General features: G+C 49.4%; 2 protein-coding genes across 4 annotated transcripts; both read right to left on the minus strand.

Moving 5' to 3' along the window:
* RBM42 (RNA binding motif protein 42) lies at window positions 1–8,184 on the minus strand. 2 transcript variants are annotated; one of them, XM_036274683.1, is made up of 10 exons: window positions 7,956–8,184; window positions 7,587–7,722; window positions 5,955–6,039; window positions 5,765–5,839; window positions 3,900–3,965; window positions 3,647–3,822; window positions 2,588–2,920; window positions 2,193–2,310; window positions 334–528; window positions 1–246 (listed from the first exon to the last, which is right to left on the minus strand). In XM_036274683.1, the coding sequence occupies exons 1-10, from the start codon at window positions 8,072–8,074 to the stop codon at window positions 134–136; spliced, it is 1,416 nt and encodes a 471-aa protein (XP_036130576.1). In that variant the 5' UTR covers window positions 8,075–8,184; the 3' UTR covers window positions 1–133. The 2 variants fall into 2 exon arrangements, with proteins under 2 accessions (XP_036130576.1, XP_036130577.1); XM_036274684.1 differs by lacking the exon at window positions 3,900–3,965 and having other exon boundaries at window positions 3,647–3,801.
* A 6,488-nt stretch (window positions 8,185–14,672) lies between these two features.
* HAUS5 (HAUS augmin like complex subunit 5) lies at window positions 14,673–23,627 on the minus strand. Of its 2 annotated transcripts, none has more exons than XM_036274645.1 (19): window positions 23,502–23,627; window positions 22,747–22,809; window positions 22,621–22,653; window positions 22,473–22,497; window positions 21,755–21,860; window positions 21,517–21,676; window positions 20,107–20,176; window positions 19,933–20,015; window positions 19,363–19,420; window positions 19,084–19,208; window positions 18,818–18,881; window positions 18,577–18,707; window positions 18,200–18,362; window positions 17,902–17,982; window positions 17,657–17,802; window positions 17,277–17,388; window positions 17,067–17,199; window positions 16,086–16,218; window positions 14,673–15,929 (listed from the first exon to the last, which is right to left on the minus strand). In XM_036274645.1, exons 1-19 carry the CDS (start codon window positions 23,597–23,599, stop codon window positions 15,812–15,814), a joined length of 1,902 nt encoding a protein of 633 aa, XP_036130538.1. In that variant the 5' UTR covers window positions 23,600–23,627; the 3' UTR covers window positions 14,673–15,811. The 2 variants fall into 2 exon arrangements, with proteins under 2 accessions (XP_036130538.1, XP_036130537.1); XM_036274644.1 differs by having other exon boundaries at window positions 19,051–19,208.
* Between the last annotated feature and the right edge of the window lie 1,031 nt (window positions 23,628–24,658).

A 24,658-nucleotide genomic window follows, 5' to 3' on the forward strand; every position in this document is an offset into this window, starting at 1 on the left:
TGGAAATGAACAAAAATTTATTGACACTGGTTTTGAGGAGAATGGGTGAGTGGACAGCGGAGGGTTTTCCAAAGAGAACTGCGGGGAGGAGCCAGCGCCCGGCTTGGTGGGAGCGGGTGCCCAGCCACAGACCCTATCTCAGGCCCAGCTTCTTCTTCTCTTTCTGCTTCTTGCGCACCACGTCCAGGTTCCGGTCCTTCCACATGCTCTTGCGCAGCTTGATGGGGCGCGAGCCCACGTACTTCCCTGCGGAGATGGAGGGTTCAAGGTCAGCTTTGGAGTCGGGTTTAGATGCCTGTCACACCCACTGTCCCTAGGAGAGGCCTCACCCACCATTCATCTCACGCATGGCGCGCACATAGTCGCTGGGGTCCTTAAAGCTAACGAAGCCGTAGCCCTTGGTTTTGCCTGTGCGCTTGTCGCGGATCACCTTAGCCTTAAGGAAGGATGGGAAGCGGCTGAAGGCGCGGGCCAAGATGTCATCGTTCACCTCATTGCCCAGATCTCCACAGAAGATCCGGAAGTCATCTGGGGTTGGGAGAGAGAGGTCAGAGGATGCAGATGCCTGACCCAGTGTCTGCCTTATTTAAAGAGCCCCACCTTCTCTGGAGGCACCCACCCCCAGCCATCCTCCCTCAGCATCTCCAGCAGTCTCTGCCCACGGTCCCCTTAGTAATAACAGCCAATACCTGTATGGTATTTATCCCGTATTAAGCTCTGTGCTAAGCACTCACGAGGTTTTAACACACCTGGCACTCCCAACAACCCTTTAACACTGAGGCACAGGGAGGTCAAGTCACCTGCCCAAAGTTACTCAACCAGGAAGTGGCAGAGCTGGGACAAGAACTCAGGCATCTGGCTCTAGAGCTCTTACTTTTAATGAACTGCACTCCTCTTCCTCACCCTACGGCCATCTTACCCATTCCCACAACGAAGCTCCTAATTCTGTCCTGCCTGAGTCCCTGAAACCTGAACACATCGCCCGATCCTTCTCCAAGGCTGACCTGAGAAGCCATTTCCGGGCATATCCCCTGGGCTGGGCCTGAGCCTCAGCTGAGCATACTACACCCAAAAAATCCTTTCCCCACAAAGCACACACTAGTATTATCTTCCCCACAAAGCACACACTAGTATTATCTCCCTGTTGGAGATGAGGGAAATGAGATTGGAAAGGCTAAGTGACTCGCCCAATGTGATAAAACTAGGGTCTACATCCTGTACTGGCCACATCTGGACCCATGATGCCACGGCCCTGGCCTGGGTGGTCGATGCTCCCAGGAGAAGAGGCAGAAATCATGGACTGGGATGGGAGGCAGGTACCTCTCCTCAGCTACAACTGGGGTTGCCCCATGGTTCTTGTGGTAATTAAGGACACTCTGAGGACAAGTTAGGCCAACTTAGGAGAAAATAATCTGACAAACTCAGAGGGTGAGACATTCTACAAGACAACTGGGCACTTCATATAACTATTATACACAAGATAAGGCAGTGGGAGGGAGACCATTATCATTAAAATATAATCTAGAGGCATAAAGCTGCATGTATCCTGATTTGGGGGGAAATGGCTCTAACAGATAGTTTAGGGGAGAACTGAGTAAATGTGAATATAAATGGAACATGAGATACCACAGAATTATTGTTAATTTTCTTAGATGTGTTAATGGTGTTATGACGTGAAAGAGAATGTTGCTTTTCTTAGATGAATACTGAGGTATTTAGGAGCAAAGTGATAATTTATGACTTGTTTCAAATGACTAAGCAACCCCACCCCGAAAACACACACACACACACACACACACACACACACACTCACAGATAAATATAGCAAAATATTAATTGCTAAATCTAGATGGTGGATATATGGCTGTTCACTGTGCAATTCAGTGTTTAACATTTTTCAAAAGAAGTTGGGAGAAAAAAGACTGTTCTTTTACCTTTAGCAAGCCAGGCCCCTCATGAATAAAACAGAGGCCAGAAGGTCCTAGGTGCCAATCACCTCCGCCAAGTTCTGTTCAGTGGCTGGGGAGCCACAGCCTAGTCCTCCATGAGCTGTGCTAACAACAGTGCCTGCCCTACAGAGAGGAGGCAGTTGTGGAGTTACCTGGTTCTCCTTCTGTGTTTCTGCCCCAAGGAACAGAGCCTGGCTTGCCTTTGGCTGAGCAATGCCTGACCTTGGACTTTGGCCCACCTACCTGCATCCCACTCCAGCAGGCTGGGGTCTTCCCAGCTGCTCCCAGCTGCTGTGCGAATGCAGCGTTTCAATTTCTCTGGCTTTCCTTTCTTTTTGTCCTCACCCAGTGGCTCTGGAACCTGCAGAAGAAAGGGGAGCAAAGGCTTGGAGTTGGAGTCTTTTGGACCCATCTGCCCCCCTCCTACCTCTTTTCCCCCAGGTCCTCCTGCCTCCATAATTAAAAGACTAGATGTGCTCGTGGGTGTGGGGTAGTATGTGTGTATGCCACCCTCTCCCCCATGTCTTCCCAGCCCCTCTCACCTCCATCGATAGAGGACTACATGTGTTTCTGTGTGTGGGGGTGCATGTCGGCCCTCCCAGTCCTTTGTATCCCCCACTGGAGTGCTCCTTGCTTACCTCAAGAGCCATGAGGCCAGGGGGTGGCTCCGGCCGTGGGGGCCGGGGTCGTGGACGCAAGGACAGGAGCTCAGGAATGCGTAGTGGGGGCAGCAGGCCTCGTACAACTTCCAGAGGGAGGGGCAGGGGCTCTGGCTCAGGCAAAGGCATGGCCAGGGCCAGCGGTAGGCTGGGCCCAATGACAGCAGGGCCAGCTGGGGCGCCTCCTGCCCCCACAGCTACAGCTGTGCTGGCATCCTCCAGCCCGGCCGCTGCCGCCACCACTGCCTCCTCCTTCTCTTTCAGGCCCAAGCCCAGGCCTAGGCCCAGCTCTCGAGGTGTTGCTGGTTCTTCCTGTGGGAAAAGGGGGGGGGATGAGGGGGTCAGCTCAAGGTTCAGATCCATTCCAATCCTGTAGAACAAAGCAAGGACCTGGGGGCCAGAGAGCAGGCAAGAGATCTCTAGACAGAGAAAGGAATCTCTAGGCAGAGGCAGAGATAGACACAGGGACAGAGAAACACAGTCAGAGACACAGACACAAGGACAAAGAAAGACATCAAGAAAAGAAAAACAGCCCAGCCGGTGTGGCTCAGTGGTTGAGCGTTGACCCATGCACCAAGAGGTCGCTGGTTCAATTCCCGGTCGGAGCACATGCCCAGGTTGTGGGCCCGATTCCCAGTGGGGGGCATGCAGGAGGCCCGATTCCCAGTGGGGGGCATGCAGGAGGCGGCCAATAGATGTTCTCTCTCATTGATGTTTCTCTCTCTCTCCCTCCCCCTTCCTCTCTCTCTAAAATCAATAAAGAAAAAATTATAAAAAAAAGAAAAAAACAGAGAGGGACGACTGAAGGAAAAATGGAGATATAGAGACAGAAATACACTCACGGCCTATGTTTCTCTCTAAACTTTTCTCAAAAAAGGAAGAAAAACAGAGATTTGACCATCGAAACATGAGGAGAGACAGAGAAGGTAGAGACATGAAAAGCCAGGAAAAAGGCAGACTTAAACACAGTCTATCAGGCCGGGATCAAGGATCTCCCCACACACTGCACCTCTGACCATCCGCTCCCTGTCCACTCACCAGGGGAGGCCTCAGAGCAGCCATGGAGCCCAGGGGGGGCCCTGGGGCCCGAGCCATTGGTGGTAGCATCATAGGTGGTCCAGGGGGCCCAGGCAGAGGGGGGCCCACGAGGGCTTGGTGAGGGGGCCGCAGGGCCATAGGGCGAGGACCTCCTGCTGCAGAAGAAAGAGCAGAATCTGTCAGGGTGTTAGTGGGGGAGTTAGAGGGCTTGGGGGGTGTTTATCTGGCAGAGATGACGACCCTTGCCCCTCACCTGCTCTCTGAAGCACATGGGGGACGAAGGCCGGACGCAGGATAGGGGCCCTCTGGGGGGCCACAGCTGTGGGAGAGAGAGATGGGGGTGTGTGTCATGGGGGACCAGGGCACTTGGGGCAAGGTGTGTGTGTGGGTAGGGTATTCTCAGCATCCAAAAAATCCCGGAGAAGAGTGTGGGGGGCCTTCTGGGAGATGCAGGGGTCTTTCCATTTGTTCATTCAGCAGAAACTTATCACTGAGGATCTCCTCTGTGCCTGTCCCTGACCTGGGCGATGGCAGGGACACACCAACAGACCAAGGGCTCTTAGGGAGCTCCTGGTTCAGAGTAGCAGGGAATAAACCCATTACCAGAGAGTGACAGCCCAGAATGATTAGGGCCAGGACGGGGGAAAGTCCGGGCAGGTGATTGGGGCTATGAAGGGGAAGCCCAGAGGAGCCCTCTGACCTATCCAGGGGGACGAGAGGTTTCCTGAAGAAAGGGACCTGGGAGCTGAAACCCAAAGGATAATGAAGAGTGAGGCAAAAGACGAGTGGGAAAAGTACTGGCAAAGGAGAACCTTTTAAAACAAAATCTTTCCCCCTTTTCAGTTTCATATAATTGTAATAGAAGAAGTCGGGGTTGGAGAACATGGAGAGGTCAGAAGGCATCCAATCGCCTTATTGGCTGAGCCATGAATGTCCTCCTGAGGGCACCAAGGAGTCACAGAAGGGTTGGAAGTTGGGCAGGGTCACTAGGTCTAATTTGCATTTTAATCAAAACAATACTAAAGCCCTGGCCAGTTTGGCTCAGCGGTTAGAGCTTCGGCCTGCGGTCCGGAGAGACCCGGGTTCGGTTCCCGCTAAGGGCACGTACTTCGGTTGCAGTTTGTCCCCGGCCCTGGTTGGTCGTGCGGGTGGCAGCCACTCGATGTGTCCCTTCACGTCGATGTTTCTCTCTCTCTTCCCTTCCTCTCTCTCCTTCCCACTCTATCTGTACAAAAAATGGAAAAATATCCTCGGGTGAGGATAAAAAAATAAAAAAAAACAAAACAAAAAAAAACAATACTAAAGAGTAAGAAATGTTAAAATTTCTCAGATACCAGATAAAAAAAGTACAACAGGATTTAAGTAACACGTCTGATCTAATAGAAATTGTACCAGAACTTTAGAGAACACATATCCTTTTCATACACATAAGTAATACCACAAAAACTGACTATGTGTATAATGTTCACCTCAACAACAAAAAGAAAGAATGGTCAGTGAAAAGGAGAGATTTGGTTGACTTTCGTTAGTTTCATTTTGGTTTAGTTGATAGGTTTTAGAAGGTTACAGTTGGGCGTCAGTGAGCAGGGGAGAGAACTTCAACATGAGCATCGCAGGCACATCTCAGCAATATTTAAGGCTTCAGGGGATGAAGTGGGGATGTCTTCCTGCAAGGGGCCAGGAAATGTAGGGTTCTGACTGCCAGGTGAACAGCTTGGTGCTTGTTTGATGGTTTGTTCATCTTATCAACAGATAGCATGTAATGCTTACTATGTGGCAGACACCAAGACTTCTGTCCCTCACAGAGCTTATATTTTAGAGGAAGCAAAAGATAATAAGTAAATTGTACAGGTTGTTATAAGGTGTTATGTGCTATGAAGAAACACAGCAAAGGGTAAGAATTAGGAGTGACAGGAGGTTGGTTTGCAATGATCAAATTAAGCCTTATTAAGGCCAAAATGACTTGAAACACAGAATCAGGTTTGTGTTTTAGGAAGATGACAACATCAAGGTGAGGGTGAAATGAACAGGGTGAGATAAGAGGAATGAATCAGGCAAGAGGCTGAAGTAGCTGGAATAGTGCTTGGTTAAATGTGGGTTTCCTGGCCCCAGACCTACCTGCTCGCCGTAAAAACATGGCTTCTCGAGCCTCTGGACTGTCCAGGTGACTCCGATCACCAGGGCCAAAGCCAACTGTTGCGAGAGAGAGAGAGAGAGAGAAAAGGATGGTAGGAGAAGAGTCCTGGGCATCTTTTCTTACCACCCTGCTTAATCCCTTGGCTCCCTCACCCCATCACTCCTTACTTACCTGGGCCCACAAAAGGAGGGCCACCCACCATGGGAGAAACCACTGTAGCTGCAGCAGCTGCCCGGGCCTCCAGAGTCTGTTGGACCTGTTGGGAAGGAGATTGGGGTAAGGGGCCTGACTCAGTGCTCCCAAACTGCACTGGCTGGCTCAGCCTGAATGCTAAGGGTTTCATTCTTTGCACTGTGTGTGGGGTTGGTTGTCTCTCAACCTTTAGGGCTTAGTTAAAAGGGCACTTTTAACTTAGGGCACTTTTCAGGGAGGTTTTGGGATCACACTAGCTAAAGCTCTCCTTAGCTCATCTTTAGCAGCAACTTTTCTCACTATCATGCTGCTTTATCTGCCCCATAGCACTTAGCACTATCTAAAATTATGTCCAGCCTGTCTTAACCATCTCCAATGTCACCACCCCAGTCCAAGCCACTGCTGTCTCTTGCCTTGATCACTACAGTAGCCTCTTCCTCAGTCTCCTTGATTCTGGTCTTGCCCTACAGTCTGTTCTCCAAACACAGCCAGAGCAACCTGGTTAACATCTAAGTTGGACCATATCACCCCTCTGCTCAAAATCCCTCAGTGGTCCCATCTCAGAGTGAAAAATAAGGACCTTATGGTGGCCCACAAAGCACTACCAAATCTGGTGTCTCTGTCCTCATCTCCTCCTACCCTCTCCAGTGCTCACTCCACTCCAGCCACACTGTTCTCCCTGCTGTTCCTTGAACATGTCAGGTACGCACCTGCTTCACGGCCTTTGCACCAGCAGTTCTCTCTACTGTAAATGCTCTTCCTCCATATATCTGCATGGTTCCCTCCATTATGTCCTTTATATCTTTGCTTAAATGTCACCTCCTCAGCTAGGCCTTCCCTGACTGCACCGATAATCCTCTGTCCTTCTAACTGTACTTTGACTTGTCTCTCCCAAGTAAAATGTAAACTCCAAAAAGGTAGTGATTGTTGTTCTATATTATTCTCTGCTATATATGTCTAATTCCTAGCACAGTGCCTAGCACCCAATAATTATTTGTTGACAGAAAGAAGAAGTTTCATTTAGTTTTCCTTTTTTCATTAATCCTTACCCGAGGATATTTTTCCAATTTTTAGAGACAGTGGGAGGGAGGGAAGGTGAAAGGAAGCTAGAAACACTGATGTGAAAGAGACACATTGATTGGTTGCCTCCAGCACAATCCCAACAAGGGCCAAGATGGAACCTGCAACCCAGGTACCTACCCTTGACTGGGAATCAAACCCGATACACTTCGATCAGCAGGCCAACGCTCTAACCGCGGAGCCAAACTGGCTCAGGCTAATTGTTTTCTTTTTACTTGTCTCTCCAGTAGACACATATTGCTAGCTATTAAGCACTTAAATATGACTAATGAGATTGGGGCACTATTTAACTCATATTTTAAATAGATACATTTCCATCATTGCAAGAAGTTCTATTAAACAATAATGCTCTAGAATATACACTCTCAAAGGGCAGAAATATTGTCTGCCTTAGTCATTACTGTTTCCCTAGTGCCTGGCACATAAAATATTTGTCATGCAAATTAATCAACAAGCAAACATGTCTTTAGTTCTCTGTATACAAACACAGGCATTGTGTTCTCTGGCTTAGATGCCATAGTTCAGACGTACCTGCTGGTATGTGTTGGTCGCGATAATTGGGCGGATCACAGGAGCTGCTGGGACCTGCATCGTTTCTACCGTGGGCACTGCAGGCATTGCAGTTGGGATTCCTGTTACTGGAGCCCCCAGAACTTCCTGCTCAAACCTGGGGGAGCATGACACCACAGCTCAGGACTTTGCATCAATTCTGGAATGCTAGCTATATCAAGACAGCGCCTTCAACCCTACCAACCTCTCCTTACTCTTGCCCCCACAATCCCGAAGGCCCCATTTCCCCATGATAGAACCATATATCGGGTCTATCGTAGCCTGGAGGCTCCAGGGTTCGGCGGCCCTGGCTCTGGGGCAGCTTTTATCCCGCCGTGTCTCGGGCCTTACAGGGCCATCTCCGCCTCCATCTCCTTCAGACGTTCTTCGCCGCTCTTGCCCGGAATGCCGGCGCCAGCGCCCGGGACCACTGCACCCGGGAGTCCCGGGGCCGGCCCCGCCCCAGCCATCGCTGCTGCCTTCGCTGTCGCCGCTACTACCGCTTGGCCTCCACCGGTTTCGCTGTCTACTCTCTGGCGTCGTCAATGTCGGCGCCCGCGGATGACGTGTAAGCGAAAGCAACACGCGCTGGTGCATGACGTCATACGCCAGTCTTTAGAGCGAGGGCCAGTGAGAATCTGGCTACACCCGGAAGACCCAGCCAAGGAAGAGTATGGGCCAATCAGAGTGCTGGGAAACGAGCCAATGGAAGAATCTGAGTATGTGAGAGTGCAGCTAAGAGGGGCGGTGGGGCCTTCCCGGGGACACAGGCAAATGAGATCGCTCGAAAGTGAGTTGGTCTGTCCCTAAAGTGCAAACTGGACTTTTGAGAACTTGGGAAAGTTCGGAGGCCCCTCCGGGGCCGCTGCGAGACCCGTTCCGGAAGTTTTAAAACACTTAAACCCGCATCAGCCTGGGACTGGGCGAGGCTGGAGGCAGCTGGGGACCGTGAGCTCCTAATCTGGGGTAGACAGACAAGGTACCAGACAGTGATTCCCAGAAAGACGAGGGACGTTATGTGGGAAGCTCAGAGGAGACGCTTCCTGGAGGATATGCCAGCTGAAGGCTTTTGCTAGATGAAAACGGGAAGAGATGTTCTGGGTAGGACGAATAGTGCATGTAAAGGCCTAGACGGTAGTCAAGAGCGTCAACTCAGAAGGTCACGTGTGTAAGTTTGGTCTGTGTCCTTCTGACACAGCTGACCCCTCCATTTTTGGTAGCCCTCAAAATGTTTTATTATAAATATTTTAAACAATTTGTAACAGAATAATATAACTTCCCCTACTTCTCCACAATTACTACTATTCCACCTTTCTTGTTTCATTTATATTTCTCTTATTAAAAAAAATTTTTTTTTTGCTGAAGTACATTAAATCAGCCATCTGCCAATTCATGCTTCATGATATTTCGCTAACAGATAAAGACTATTGAAAAAAAATCCAAACCCAAGAAAATTAATTTCTCCCAGACTGTGTTCAATTTTCTCTGCCTCAAAATGTCTTTATACAATAGTATTGTAAAATCAGGATCCAAATAAGACACACACATTGCATTTGGTTGGTTGGTTGGCTGGTCTTTTTTGTTGTTGTTGTTAAAACAATTTTATTGGCTACCTGGTTTCTTGAAGTTTTCAGTCTTGAGTCAGCACAAATAAATGCTTTGTTAAAATACTGGCTTTTGTTTCTGTGCTAGGGATGTGGTAAGAATAGGAAGCCTTTTTAAAACATTGTTATTAGCGAGAGTTCATACTTTATTCATATTTCCTTAGTGTTTACCTAATCTCTCTTTTCTGTTGGAGCATTCTAAACAGGATACCACCTTACATTTAGTTATGTTTTAGTCAGTTTCTCTGCTCTGCACAATTTGTTTTTCATGACTTCAGTAGTTTTGAGGAGTACTGGTTAGGTATTTTGTAGAATCTCCCTCATTTGAGATCTTTCTGACGTTTTTCTCATCATTAGGCTGGGTTTATGTTTTGTTGTTGTTTTGGAAAAGACCATAGAAGTAAAGTGCAATTCTCACCATATCATATCAAGGATACATACTATCAACATGACTGACCACTGTTCATGTTAACTTTGATCTCTTGGCTAAGGTAGCATTCGTCAGGTTTCTTCACTATAATGTTACTTAAAACATAAACAAAAACCCAACTCCCTTTACATGCTCTTTGGAACGAAGTCATTATTCATTCCCAGCCCACACTTAAGGGGTGGGGAGTGGAATATCTGCATAAATTATTTGGGATTCTTCTGTACATGGGATTTGCCTATTCTCTGCCTTTTACTTTTTAAATCATATCAGTATGGACTTATGGATCTATTATATTTTGGGTTGTAATTCAACACTACTTAATTTTGTTGCTCAAATTGTTCCAGCTCTTAAAGTCTTGTCGTTTAAAATCTATACATTTCCTCTCTCCTGCCTTTCCCCCCTCTTTCTCCTCCCCCCTCAATCCCCCGTCTCACTTTTGGCCTTCTATTTGTTAAAGAAATCGAATCAGTTGTCCTACAGGATGTTTCATAATTTGAATTTAACTAATTACAGTACATTGTTTCACTTGTTCTTCAGTGCTCCCTCCCTTTCCCTATAGTAACAGCTAGAAGCTTGATTTGTTAGGTTTAATTTGGTGAAATACTTCTTAGGTAATGCTGTTGCAGTGTATCCCATCAGCACATGTCTGGTTGTCCTTTTTTTGGTGATGCGAAGATTGATTAGCAGTGTCATTCTGTGGCATCTGTTTTATGAAGCCCAATCAACTTTTCCACTAATAGTTTTAGCAACCCTTGACCATCATTATCTATATCTATTACTTCATTAATGTAATGAAAATAGTGGTTCTTGAATTTTATCTTCTCTTTGCAATTATTAGTGATTCTTTCACATAATTTCAAATAAATTTCCTACTCATCAGGAATTTGGTTACTTGTTCATAAAAGAGAACATGCTTGACTCTTTCCCTATTTTATGAAAAAACAAATTCCAAACGAGTTGGTTCCCAGCACATTTCAAAGGTGACCAATGAATGTGTGTATGTGTCCATTTAAACTTACATTTTCAAACATATTTGATGTGCTTCAAATCATTGCAGTCATTCTTATTGCTGCTTAATATCTTTGGCAAGTGGCAGCCCCTTCGGATTGCCTCCTGAGTTCTTTTGACTCAATTCCAGTAGTCTTGGAGGTCTTCCTTGCTTTCTGGAACAGACACCCCATACTTATTTTGTACATTTCCTGGAAATCAGCTATTTCTCCAAGGAACCGGGCTTCCTTCTAGTCAGAAATAGTGTTTAGAGACCAGTCTGGGAACTAGGGTTGCTCACTGTTACTGGGTTGTTATTATATTTAGACCTTTTCTGTGGATTTAGCTAGGAAATATATATATTTCTAGAAAGACTCATGAATGTTCAATCTGATATTTGCAATTCAAATGAAAGATTATGAGGTATTCACTTCTTTGATTTTATATATGTATCTCTTTATTTACATTAAAAATCTTGGTTTCCAGTAACATTAGCAAAGCTACTTATTTGCTTTAGTCTAAATATATAATTTACTTATTTATTTTTAATTTTATTGATTTTAGAAAAAGGAGGGGAGAGAGAGATAGCTGTTTGTTGTTCCACTTATTTGTGTATCCATTGGTTGATTCTTGTATATGCCTTGACCGTGGGTTGGGGGGATTGAACCTGCAATCTCAGTGTATTGGGATGATGCTCTAAACCAAATGAGCTACACGGCCAGCGCTATATAATTTCAAAATAAGATAATGTAGAGTCTAAAAATTTTAAGCCATATATTTTTTCAAAGTAAAAACACCAGTATTATTATGAACAATAAAGGCTATTAAATTTAGTTTTAAATTTCATTGACGTTCTTTTTCTGTTAGGATCTATGTACCACTGGAGGCATCAATTAAAACTACTGTGTTTTAACATCACCTGACAGAATTCTTGTCTGAAACAATTGTGTTACCAACTTGATACAGAATTAGGATCATTTATTTCAGGTTGTTTTGAATTTTTAGGGATTTCTTTCTTTTTCCTTTTTCTCACTTTTTAAAATTATCATACGTTTCCACAGTCAAGTATCAAACAGATGCATTTGAGATCTTGCTTCCTGGCAATTAGCAGTTTTGGGTCAAATACTCTCAAAAAAATTCAAAAGAAAAAAGTATGAAACAAGGTACATTTAGAGATGTTTGGCTTCCATCCATCTCCTTTCTACCTTATTTTCTTCCGGCCTGAATTATTTGAAATAAATTGCACCCAGCCAGTGTGGCTCAGTGGTTGAGTATTGACCCGTGCACCAAGAGGTTGCCAGTTCAATTCCCAGTCAGGACACATGCCCAGGTTGTGGGCCCAATCCCCAGTAGGGGGCATGCAGGAGGCAGCCAATCAATGTTCTCTCTCATTGATGTTTCTCTCTCCCTCTCCCTTCCTCTCTTTCTAAAATCAATAAAGAAAAAAAAGAAAGTTGCAGATAACACCTTTAATACTTTACACACATCCTCTAAGAACATTCTCCCACATAACCACAATACCATTATCTCACCAAAGAAATTTTTGTTTTAAATCCTCACTTGAGCCCTGGCCGGTTTGGCTCAGCGGTTAGAGCGTCGGCCTGCGGTCCTGAGACCCAGGTTCGGTTCCCGCTAAGGGCACGTACCTCGGTTGCAGTTTGTCCCCGGCCCTGGTTGGGTTGTGTGGGTGGCAGCCACTCGATGTGTCCCTTTCACGTCGATGTTTCTCTCTCTCTCTCTCTCTCTCTCTCTCTCTCTCTCTCTGTTTCTCTCTCTCCCTCCCACTCTACCTGAACAAAAAATGGAAAAATGTCCTCGGGTGAGGATAAAAGAATAATAATTAAAAAAAAAAAATCCTCACTTGAGGATATGTTCCTATTGATTCCTAGAGAGAAAGGAAGGGAGGGAGAGAGAGAAAAACATTGATCGGCTGCTTCCCATACACGCCCCAACCTGGGGTTGAACCCACAACTTAGGTATGTGTCCTGACTGGGAAACAAACCCACAACCTTTTGGTGTACAGGACAACGCTCCAACTGAGCATACAAAGAAATTTAACCAAGATACAATATTCTCCAATATACAGATTTCCCCAGTTGTCCCCAAAATGTACTTCAAAACGCTTTTTAAAAATCCATGATTCAGTCAAGATCCCACATTGTTTGGCTATCAATCTGAACCAGTCCCTAGCTTATCTGCAGTGACCTTCTGAAGAATACAGTCTAGCCCTGGCCGGTTTTGCTCAGTGGTTAGAGCGTCGGCCTGTGGTCCAGAGAGACCTGGGTTCGGTTCCCGCTAAGGGCACGTACCTCGGTTGCAGTTTGTCCCCGGCCCTGGTTGGTTGTGTGGGTGGCAGCCACTCGATGTGTCCCTTTCACGTCGATGTTTCTCTCTCTCTCTTCTTCTCTCTCCCTCCCACTCTATCTGAACAAAAAAAAGAATACAGTCTAGTTGTTTAGTGCAAGGTTCCACAACTTGTTTCACATAGAATAGACTTTTTTTTTTTAAATCCTCACCCCAGGATATTTTTCCATTTATCTTCAGATAGAGGGAGAGAGAAACATTGATACGAGACACATAGATTGGTTGCCACCCACATGACTGAACTGCAACAGAGGTATGTGCCCTTGACCAGAATCTAACCCGCGACTCTGGTCCATGGGCCGACTCTCTAACCACTGAGCCAAATGGCCAGGGCCCAGGATAGATTTGTAACAGCAGGACTGTTTGGTCAAAAGAGTGAATTCATATATATATATATTAATCCTCACCGAGGATATTTTTCTATTTCTCTTCAGATAGAGTGGGAGGGAGAGAAAAAGGAGAAACATTGACGTGAAAGGGATACATCGACTGGTTGCTTCCCGCAGGACCCTGACCAGGGCTGGGGATGAACCAGAACCGAGATATGTGCCCTTGGCTGGAATCAAACCTGTGATTCATTGGTCCTCAGGCTGATGCTCTACTGCTGAACCAAACTGGCCAGGGCTCATATTTTGTTTTGGTGGAGATTTTCTCTTAGGTGACTTTACATGATGTATGCCCACCCGTGTATTGGAGTGCAGTTTTCCCATAGTCTTGCGAACAGAGTGAGCTGCCAAAATTTTGGGTTTCCTTTTTCCCAGTCTGAGAGATGGGAAATGTATCAAAGTGTGGTTTCAATTTGTTTTCTGTTATGATTTTGAGCATATTTTCTGAAAATAGTCCATTCATATATTTTCCCCATGGACTTGGAATTTTTCAATTTAGCTTTGATATTACACACACGTGTGCATGCACGCACACACCTCTTTAGGGCAAAGGTTGTACAGTTTATTCCTAGTTTGTCATTTTTTTTTGCCATGCAAGTTTGTTTTTGTTGATATTTCCCTTTATTGCATCTGGGTTTTGAATCATATTTCAGAAAGTTTGCCCAATGAAAGATAAAGTAAAACACAGCTTGTTAGAAGATGTGATATGCTATGGAGAAAAATTAAGCAGGGGGTGGGGAAGGACCCCACATTCAGTAGGACGGTGGGGTTTGGGAGCCCAGATAAAGAAAGGGAGGAGGGGCACATAGGAAAGCAAATGTATCAAGACTGAAGAAGAGTAGTAAGGGATAGGAGATTTGAGAGAGTAGAGTACTCTGGAGGCCAAGAGAGGAGTTGTGAGAAGGAGATGGAAAGCCAGGTTCAAGATCACAAAGATGTCAGATCTGCCTGATTCATAAACTTACTGCAACCCCAATAAACCTCCCATCTGTGTTTGTATTTCTTCTGAAGCCAAGCAAGTTGGGTATAAAGTTCATTTCATTGGGAGTTTCTCTCTCCCCCTCTAAAATCAATAAAGAAAATAAATAAAACACCATGGGGGTGGCACACACAAGTCGGACGGGGGGCTTGGAGAGAACCCAGATACAACCCAATTACTCATGGAAATTTAGTGTCTGAAAGGTGGCATCTCAAATCACAAGTTTTACTTTATAAAGTTTAGGTGGGTAAAGTTTTACTTTATAGATTGAAGAATAATTCACACAGTGAAATGCACAAACCTAAAAAGTACAGCTTGATGAGTTCTGACAAATCTAAACACCTGTGTAACCTTAACCACTCATAAACAGTTGACCTTAGTAAACACAGGTTTGAAAAAATAAGTGGGTCCAATTACATGCAGATTTTTAAAAATAAATACAGTACTATAAATGTATTTTCTCCTATGATTTTCTTAAAACATTCTTTTTTCTAGCACACTTTATTCTTAGAATATAGTATATAACACATAAAACATACAAAATATGAATTGACTGTAAGGCTTCTAGTCAAGAGCAGGCTATTAGTAATTTTGGGGGAGTCTAAAGTAAAAGTTATATGTGGGTTTTCAATTACGCCAGGTGGTTGGCACCCCCAACCCCAGGGTTATTCAAGGGTTAACTAATACATTTCCAACTGCAGAAAGTTCCCTTGTCTCCTGCTTTGTTAATCCCTGCCACCTACCACTCCTTCAGAAGCAACCACTGCTCTATTTTAATAAGTGCTACTGGGATCTATGTAAAGTAAGACAAATATGGGTCCATTTGCATAAATTCCAAATGGCTCAGAGACTTAAATGTAAAAAAAGAAACTGTATAAAAACTAGAAGACAGTCTCATCTCTTAACTCTCCTCGCCCCGGAAGCTGCCTGTCTCCTTGGCAGTTACACTGACCGGTCTGCAGTCAGGTCTCTGCGTGCCTCTCACAACATTTACCATGTGACCTTTGCTGTGTAGCCCTGTATTTAAAACTTCACCTCCCACAGCCTGCTTTATTTTTCTCCATGGCACTTATCTTCCAATATACTCCATATTTATGTTGCCAGTGGTCTGTTTCCTTGTCCTAGAACAACTCCCTGAAAGTGGGGACTTTTGTCCATTTTGTTTAGCGCTGGACCCTCAGTGTTAGAGCAGGTGCTCAGTTACTCTTTGCCAAGGGTGAAAGTGATGAAGGGTTTCAGGGGGACCTGGGGTGGGGTCCAGAGCACCCCATTCTCTTGGCTTTGGTGGGATGAAAGGACAGGGGTAAGGCCGTTGAGAGAAAACAGAACAGCCTGTGAGGGGGAGGGCAGGTGTGGGTAGAGACAATGGGCGACACACCCAGGTGATGCTTTTTTCCATATTGAGAGAGGTGAGGTGAACAAATGCACAGTTCTTGACTCCTGTTGGAGTCCCCTCTTCATCTGCACAGATGCTGCAGGGTTCCCTGGGCCTGGACCCAGCGCAGCCGCCACTGGGGCAGGGACAGGCCCTGGCAGAGTTCCCCTGAGAGGGCGACTTGACCTGGCTGATCCCACCTGGGGAAGGGGATGGTGTCAGAGGCAAGGCCTGGGTCTCCAGCCTCACTGGTTTCCCCACACCATGCCCTGCTGGTCACCAGTCTCCCTGCCCCCACAGTCCTCACCCCCCAGCTCAGCCCTACCCCCCTTACCAGCCCCCACAACCCCTCTCACCAGTCCCCCACAACTCCCTGCAGCTTGGGGATCCGCTCCAGGGCTTGCTCCAGCAGGTTCTCCAGTTGCTTCAGGGCCTGCCCCAGGCTCTCCTTCTGCTCCTTCTCCTGGGATTCACAAGTCTGCAGCAACTCTGCAGATTAAAAGCCCGGGAGACAGCACTGAGTCCTCTGCTTCCTGGTGCCTTGCAGCCAGTGGGTCACCAAGTAAATTTCAGTCACCTAGTCTTGACCTCAGCATCTCTCCCACATCTTTCCCTCCTCCCAGGTCCTTAGCTCCACTGAGGAGGAAACTGAGGCACAGGGAGATCACACAACAAAACATAGTGCTGAGAAGAGAATCCAGGTAGTTTAACTCCACAGCCCAGCTTTTTTTTTTTTTTTTAAATCCTCACCGAGGACATTTTTGCATTTATCTTCAGATAGAGCAGGAGGGAGAGAGGGAGAAAGAAAGAGAAAGAAACATTGATGTGAGAGAGACACATCAAGTGGTTGCCACCCGCACAACCCCAACCGGGGCCGGGGACAAACTGCAACTGAGGTACGTGCCCTTAGCGGGAACTGAACCCAGGACTCAGTGGTCTGTGGGCTGGCGCTCTAACCGCTGAGGCAAACCAGCCAGGGCCCACAGCCCAGCTTTTAACTATTGGATGGTGACAAATGAGTACTTGGCAATTAGATGGGCAGTGTTTCCTAGTGGTTAGGAGCACAGACCCATCAGAAGTCAGACTGCCTGGATTCAAATCCTAGTTCTGCCGTCTGGGCAGCTACCAAGGCCTCTGCATCCAAGTCCCTCCTCTGTAAAAGGGAGAATGGCACTAACCCCCTGGGGCTGCTGTGCAGATGAAACTACTGAACGTGCTTAAAGCACTGTGAGTTCAAAAGGCTCTGTCAGCCATGGGTGTTGTCTGTGATCAGTTCTGGAGGCGGATGGTCCTGGGAATGGGCAGAGATGCTGGCTATAGAAGCAGGGCAGGCCTACTCTGGGTGGATGGTCCTGGCGGTAGGCTGGTCTTCATGTGGAGCAGATGCCGGCACCGGAGGCTCCACTGGTCCTGGAAGAACAGAAGGTCCTGGCGAAGAGAGGCGGCCTTTGGGAGGAGCAGCTCTGGAGCCTAGAAGGAGGGGGAAGGGACAATCACTTCGGGTGGGGGTAGGGTCGGAAAGATAGTCCTAGGGGCCAGGCACTCACCTTCCCTGTGGGCAGCCCCAGCATGTGGCTAAGCACTATGAGGCTAGAGCCCCCTGAGGACGCAGGATGCAGCTGGTGGATTGATGGCAGGACTGTGGGCAGGGGCCTCAATCTGGGGGGAAGTCCAGGTTGGGTGAGGCACTGACAGGGAGGCTTGGGTTGCAGAGGCTCTGGGGGCTGAGAGGTGGGCTTGGGGGGTCCAGGAACTTGGAGGTGGGTCTGGGGACTAGAATTCCAGAGTGAGGCTGAGGATCTGAGGGTGAGGTCTGACAGCCTGGGAACACTGGGGTCTGGGATTGTTTTTTTGGAGTGGGCAGACTATATTTTTGGAGGGGGACAGTCAACCAAGGGAGGGGATTTAAGGGGTGGCCTAGTCTCACTCTCCAGGGCTGTGCCGCAGCAGGGTGCCCAGCAGAAGGTGGGGCAGATGCTGGGCCTCCTTCTCTAGACAGCGAAGTAGCTCCTGGCTCTGTGGCGCCACCGCCTCAGATGTGGGGATCACTTTTCGCTGAATCAGAGCTAGCACCTTTAGGGAAGGAAAGGGATGGGGAGCAGCCTGAGGTCACCCAGCCTCATCCCTAGGAGACCTGGCCCTACCCAGACCTCACTCCACATCCCAACTCACCTCTCCCGGGCTCCGACACAGGCGCGTCTTGCTGGCTGAGTTGCTCTTGATGAGCAGGCGGACCTGTTCTTGTGTTTCCCCCTGGACAACCAGGAGGCCACCAAGACAGGCTGCTTTTCCTTCCCAACTCCCAGTCTCCTGCCCTGCCCTCCCCTTTCCACAGGTCCTGCTTCCTCTTGGGAGACTCACTGTGGGCCTCTCCCCTGACCAAGAGGCCCAGTTTTGGACCCTAAGCCTCCCAGCCCCACTCTGACCCTCCACCGGGCCCAGCCATTTCCCCTGGAATCCTGCTTCTCACCACCAGCTGGCGCCAGTGCAGGATCCGCTGCTGTTTGGCTAGTAGCTCCTGCAGTAGAAGCTGCCGCCGTCCAGCTGCCTCCTCCAGCTCCTGGCTCTGGGCACACAGGGCCTTGAGCTCTGCCAACAGGCCACAGCCCCGAAGCCCCAGCACCAATGCCCGCCTGGAGAACAAGCAGAAGTGAGCGATGGAGAGGGATGTGACTAAGACTCACAGTGGAGGAGGGGAGATAAGATCTGCAAGGATGCACAAGGGGCCACAAACGCAAGGAGAGAAGGGAGGCAGAAATGAGAGCCACAGGGGCAGAAAAAGTCTAATGTCCTGAGACCCCAGGGAGAGAGATGTCCGAGAGGCCTTTGCCCAGGAAGCCCCCTCACCTCTCGCTGGATCCCAGGGTACATTTCTCCACCTCCTTCATCAAGCTCTGCAGGCGCCAGGTCAGGGTTTGATGTTCCTTCAGGAGGGGGCCCCGCTGGCTGACCAGCACACTCACAGCTTGCCAGCCCTCCTGGGGCAGGGGGATAAAGTCAGGGTGGGCATCATCCCCGGGGGTGAGAGGACTGAGTGGGTCTTGGGATGGGAAGGGGACAGAGTCTGGGAAGGGTGGTTAGGGGTCACCTGGATGAGATGCATCACAGACGGCAGGGCCTGGCTGGAGTTTGACTGGTCTGGGACCTGGGACCTGGGGATGGGGAGAAACTGCTGAGGGAGGAGCCCTGTCTCCTTGCTTGGACTCTTGAGGGTAGCCACTGTCAAGCCACTTGAGTTTAGTTTCCAGATTTCAGTTCTGCCCCCATCGGCAGATCACTGTGCCCGATCTCGGCCCTGTCCCAGCTCACCCAGCCACCCACCATGCCTGACGATGGAAGCACTCTCCGGCACACCTGGCTGTCTCTGTATCTTGGAGCTTGTCCGGACTGCACAGGGACCGAATCTCTGCCTCCCGTTCTGCAGCCAGGTGTTCCAAGGCAGCCAAGACGTGGCTGGGAGGGTGGTTTGTCAGCAGTGTCTGGTGTGGAGAGGGGTGAAGTCAGGGCAGGATGGGGGCAGGGCTGTGAGCTGGGACCACATGGGGACGGGGCAGGGATGAAGAATCAGGTCCTGGTACCCTGAGGTTTGATCATGGGGCAGTGGGTGTGGCCTTTCCTGAGAACCCCGCTCACCTCCACTGAGCTAAGCCACTGCTGATAGGAAGTTCCAAAATGGTCATCTTGAGGGTTTCTGTGGGGTTGAGTAGGGGACAGAGAATGTTACAAGACATATCAATTTTTCTTCTAATGATCACCACCATCCTATAAAGTGGGAGCTGTCCCTGTGCCCAGTTTACAGATGAGGAAACCAAGTTCATCCATGCTTGCCAGACTTGACTTCCCCTCTTATACCAACTTGCTGCCCATGGGCCCGTTCACATGTGCTGCTTGCTTGGAGCACCCTCTTGGCCTTTTACCTTTGCTGTCTCCTCACCAGAGAACTGTCCTCCCTGCTTCCTTCGCTGGGTGTCTCCTCTCGGCACTCAGAGCCTATTTGGCTTCCCCACCTCCCAACAGTTCTAACCGCCTGGCTTGTCACTGTCTGCGATGGGTCTGTCTCTACCTCTTCCCAGCCTGGGAGCCCTGTCAGGGCAGGCCCTGGGGCTGACACAGCCCAGAGGTTCAGTGTCTGAGGAATTAACAAGTAACTCTTCCCAAAGCCCAGGTTTTTTGTAGGGTTTCTGGGGGCTGGGTGACACTTACGGAATGCTGCCTCCTTTGGCCTGAGGAATCAGGAGGTTCTGCAGGAACTGGGCTCGGAGGGTGCAGGCTGTTCGGACATCACCCTGGGAACAAGAGGATGCAACATACAGGGGACCCAGGGGTCCATCTGACACCAGACTCCCCACTCCTGCCCCCATGGCCCAGGACTCTTACCAGGACCACAGGCTCCAGGCCCAGGGCTGCTGATGTCAAGGACCCAGAGGTTATATCCACTTTAGCCTTCCTGGAAAGAGGAATGCAGTGGGGGCTGGGGTCCCTGGAAGGAGGGACTTGGGAGAACAGGTGTCTGTGTCCCCTTCTGCTGCCAGCAAAGCTAGTCACAGGGATCACTGAGTCTGAATCTCAGGCCACCTCCAAAATTAGGCCACTGCCATCTCCTGGCTGGATGGCTCCATTAGCCTCCTCTTCCTTACTTTTGCTCTCTGTGGTCTGTTTTCCACCCAGCAGTTAAGTGATCCTATTAAAACCTCAGACAGATCATGTCGCTGTTCTGCTCAAAACCCTTGTAAACAATGTGATGTGTCCTTATCACCTTCAGAATAACAATGTGTAACAGAAATTCTTCTAAGCACTTTGTATGATTTAACTCAATTACCATACCTACTATGTAAAGTAGGTAATATTATCTGCATTCTATAGATCTTAGAAACTGAGGCACAGCCCTGGCCTGTTTGGCTCAGCAGTTAGAGCATCAGCCTGCGGACCAGAGAGTCCCAGGTTTGGTCCCTGCTAAGTGCATGTACCTCAGTTGCAGTTCGCTCTGGTGCCTGTTGGGGTCATGTGGGTGGCAACCAGTTGATGTGTCTCTCTCACATCGATGTTTCTCTCTCTCTCTCTTCCTCCTGCTCTATCTGAAGATAAATGAAAAAAGGTCCTCGAGAGAGGATTAAAAAAAAAAAGAAATTGAGGCACAAACTTCACCCAAGGTCACACAGCTGTAAGTGACCAAGCCAGGGCATGAACTCAGCCTCAGAGAATTCCAGTGCCTTCATGGTACTATGTCCATTTCTCCAACCTCACCTCCTCATGCTGTCCCTCTTGCCTGTGAAACTTAGGCTGAACTGCCCTCCTGGCTGTTCTTTCCCACATGCCAAGAGCAGGGCCTCCGCTCCTGCTGTCCCTCTTCATGGAAATTCCTTCCCCAACGCAAATATTACCTCCTCAGAGATGCCTTCTTGGACCATCCTACCTAGAATAGCATCTCCTTCTCCCCTTCTATCACATCACCTTTCTTCATAGCACTTATCTCTACTTGCAATTACAGGGTTTGTTTGCTTCCTAGTTTACCATCTGTCTCCTCTACATCAGACTATAATCTCTAATGAGGGCAGGGTTGTTCCTTGTTTACTGTTCTTTCCCATCAGCGGTGTTCTAGATATACAGGTGGTACCATTCTAGGCACAATTACAGGTGGCTGAGATGACAAAACTTCCTGGTCTCATGGACTTGAAATCCAGGATTCTGGAACTCAAGAAGGGGTCAGGGCAAGTGTACTGGGGTCTCTAAGGGAAATGTCTCTCCACCCAGCCTGCTGAAGGCTGGTCCCTGGCACCTGAGGCCCACCTCTCTATGTCCTGCAGGCGCCTGAGCTGATTCTGTACCCATTGCAAGGGATGTTGGAGTCCACGCTGCTGTCTTCGCATGGCCCCGGCTTGGGCCCGGAGGAGGAGAGCATGTCGTTGGGTGTCTTGCATGCTCTGCAGTGCCTGCTCCATAGCGATGTCTGTGGGAGGAACAGGGTGGTCATCAGTAGCTCCCTAATACCTGTTCTGCTGCCCATCTGTCCAGCCCCATGAGTCACCCTGAGCCTCAGTCTCTTGATCCATCAGCTCCAAGCTCTGGTCTAACTCCTGGATCTCTGCCCGTAGGTGGGCAACAGCAGCTTCCAGCTCCAACTTCCGACAGGCCTGGTGGGATCAGGTACAGGGTCATATACACGACCTGGCCGCGGTTCAGCCTGGCCTGACTGTCCTTTGTGGAACACCAGTCTCTTCACCTGCCCAGGAGGGTGGCAGAGGGTTTTTCCTAGGCAGTTACTATGTCTGAACCTCTAGAACCAGAGGAACACTAAGGTTCCTGGTCCCCCTCCTTCCTCCTGAAATCATATCACCCTCCCAACTTGTTTCCTGTCTCTGCATTGATGGCAGCATGTTTCCGCCCCAGTCCTCATCTCCTCGTGAGCCCCTCATCTAGGAGTCCGGAGGTCTCCTGGAAGCATCCACCTAACTCACTTGGACCACTGCACATACTGAGTCCCACACTGGCCTGAGCATCTCTCCCAAGCTAGTCCATTTTCCCATCTACCCTCATCAGCTTTGATACCTCATATCTATGTGTTCCCCTTTCCCCTAGCTCATGCCTGTCTCCCCTTGGACTGTAAACCCTATGAGTGCTTGGATCAAGGCTGTTTGGTGATCCAGTGTCCCCATTATCACCCAATATAAGGGTGGGCCTAGAGCAGATGATCTACAAGTCCTCTTTTTTTAACGAAAGAAAATCTTGTAGCACGTGCTTCTCACCTCTGGACTGTACTGGTGGCCATACCTGAGGAAATGAGGCCAGAGTTAGGGGATCACAGGGGCTTCTAGGAGGCGTTAGGCTGTGGGTGGGGACAGGGCTGGATGGGACTGGGGAAAATAGAAAGGGATAGCTTTAAGGACCAGTTACCAGAGGAGGTTTCCCCGGATCTTCTTGACATTCCTACAGTGGAGAGGTAGGAGGAAAGGGAGTTAGTGTGGGACTTGCCTGTGTCCTCCTCCCCTGCCACAGCCTCCCTCATGCAGCCAGGCTTACCTCTGGTTGTGCACATGCCGCAAGACATAGGCCCAGATGTCAGCCCCCTGGCCCAAACACAGCCTGTGGGGACAGCATGTAAGGGTATGCCTGGGACATCACACAGGGTGGAGGATCCTCATTCCCAGGGTGGTGGTGGTGAGGTCTTTACTAGGGAATTCTCACTTCTCAAGGGAAGGGAGGATTTATATTTTGGGGGCTAAGATACTCCTTCCTGGGTGGGTCACTGAGAGGATAGGCCTCTCACTGGGTGTGGGGGTAGTCTTATTCCCTCCCTGGTGGGGTGTTTCCATACTCCTGGGAAAGGGTTACTTCCAGACACTTGCAGAGGTGGGAGTGGGGGATATACTGCCAGGAAGTGCTCTGTCATTACTGGATACGGGCCATCACTCCCATAGATTTAATCTTCCGTGGGATGGTCTTTGCTGACTCGCGTGTCCTCACTGGCTGGCTGGGTGGTGGGTGGCTGAGGTGCTGCAGGGACAGCCTCCCTTACCCAGGGGATCCTCTTTACACACGGGAAGAAGGGCTTCACTAATTCATGGAGGACCCTCACTGGTGCCAAGGAGCCCTGGGCGGCCTCACGGGGTGGGGGTGCAGTGTGAGGGTTACCGCCTGGACGTCCTCACTCAGATCCAGGGTCCTCTTCCCGGATCTACTCAGCGGGTGGGGGACGCGCCCTTAGAGGTTCGGCGCGGAGGAGGAGGAAGGCATCCTCAGTCAAGATGGGGTTCTCACTCCCGAGCGGCCCTCACCTGCGCAGCGTCGCCTCCGGGGCCCGGGCTACCTCGGGCGCCTCCATCTCTTCGGCCGCCCAGCAAACCAGTTTCCGCGCTTCCTGCGCTAACTCCATGACAGCGCCCCGCCGCCGCCTCCCGCGCCCGCTTCAAGAGTGGCGCCCGCCTCTGACGTCACGAGCGCGCCGACGGCGACGGACCACCTTCCGGGCGGAGCGGCCTCCCGCTTTGCAGGGTCCCGCGAAGGTTCGCATCTCTCGCTCCCCCAGGATGGGTCCCGCCGCGTGAAGACGGCAGGGGCGTGGGAAACGGCGGGGCCCGCTGGCTTTCTGCGTCCTCCCTCTCACTATTAGCTGTTCCCTAGCAGGCAAAAGGTCCCTAATGCCTCACTCGATTTTCTTGACAAAATGGGACTTTCATCCTAGGAGGATGAGAGCTAGGCAAGGAGATGCCAAACTTACTGCTCTTTGATTTCAGAAACGGGGTATGTCGGGACTGAGTGAGGGGTAGAGGGCGGATAGCATGGCCCTAATATGGTCCTCGCGTGGTTTCTTCCAGACTCGTGTGCCCTTACCATTCCATAACGTGCATGAGCTTACCCTGTGCTGGGGACACCGCGGTGGCCGAGGCAGCCCCAGTGTCCATGCGACAGAGCTCACAGTTTAGTTGAGGAATAGACGCATCACCAGGTAGGGATGGTAGAAAATAAGCAGCAGGGATGGGTCAGTTTGGAATACGGGGAGTGTCAGAGGTATGTGGGGTGCCCCAGAAAGCACTGGATACTAGGGCTGGAGTTCTGGAAAGCCCACTCAGCCTCAAACAGAGCTCCGAAAAAATGGAAACATTCAGGGACCTTTCATTCAACGTGCTTGCCTAGGTCACCACTCTGTAATTGTTGGGGGCAAAAAAGGGTAGTGGTGGTGGCGGGGGAGGTGGGGTGATACTAAAGCTGGGAACCCAGGGAGGAGGATGGAGCAGATGATGAGTGGGGGCAAGGACAGTGCTGGTGCCCAGTAGGGCCGTGGAGCAGAGAGGAGACTAAGTGGATAGAGTTGATTGGCTGTGGGGGCTGGGGGCATTCAGCATGAGGTCCAGGGCTCTGGGCTGGGGGTAAGGTGGAGCAGACCTTGAAATGGGGATGTGAAAGAAGGGAAGTGCTGATAACAATGTGGGAC

This window comes from Molossus molossus, unplaced genomic scaffold (assembly GCF_014108415.1).
Source record: "Molossus molossus isolate mMolMol1 unplaced genomic scaffold, mMolMol1.p scaffold_m16_p_21, whole genome shotgun sequence".
In the NCBI taxonomy this organism is placed as follows: Eukaryota; Metazoa; Chordata; class Mammalia; order Chiroptera; family Molossidae; genus Molossus; species Molossus molossus.

Excerpts from the sequence above, each read along its gene's own strand:
- HAUS5 (XM_036274644.1), bottom strand. The coding sequence starts at position 23,599 with ATGGAGTTAGCGCAGGAAGCGCGGAAACTGGTTTGCTGGGCGGCCGAA. Across the intron at positions 18,708-18,817 it reads CTGTGATGCATCTCATCCAG|GAGGGCTGGCAAGCTGTGAG; the intron begins GTGACCCCTAAC and ends CCCCTGCCCCAG. Across the intron at positions 17,803-17,901 it reads TGTGTCGGAGCCCGGGAGAG|GTGCTAGCTCTGATTCAGCG; the intron begins GTGAGTTGGGAT and ends CCTTCCCTAAAG.
- RBM42 (XM_036274683.1), bottom strand. The coding sequence starts at position 8,074 with ATGGCTGGGGCGGGGCCGGCCCCGGGACTCCCGGGTGCAGTGGTCCCG. Across the intron at positions 5,840-5,954 it reads CCCTCCTTTTGTGGGCCCAG|TTGGCTTTGGCCCTGGTGAT; the intron begins GTAAGTAAGGAG and ends CTCTCGCAACAG. Across the intron at positions 247-333 it reads CGCCATGCGTGAGATGAATG|GGAAGTACGTGGGCTCGCGC; the intron begins GTGGGTGAGGCC and ends CCATCTCCGCAG.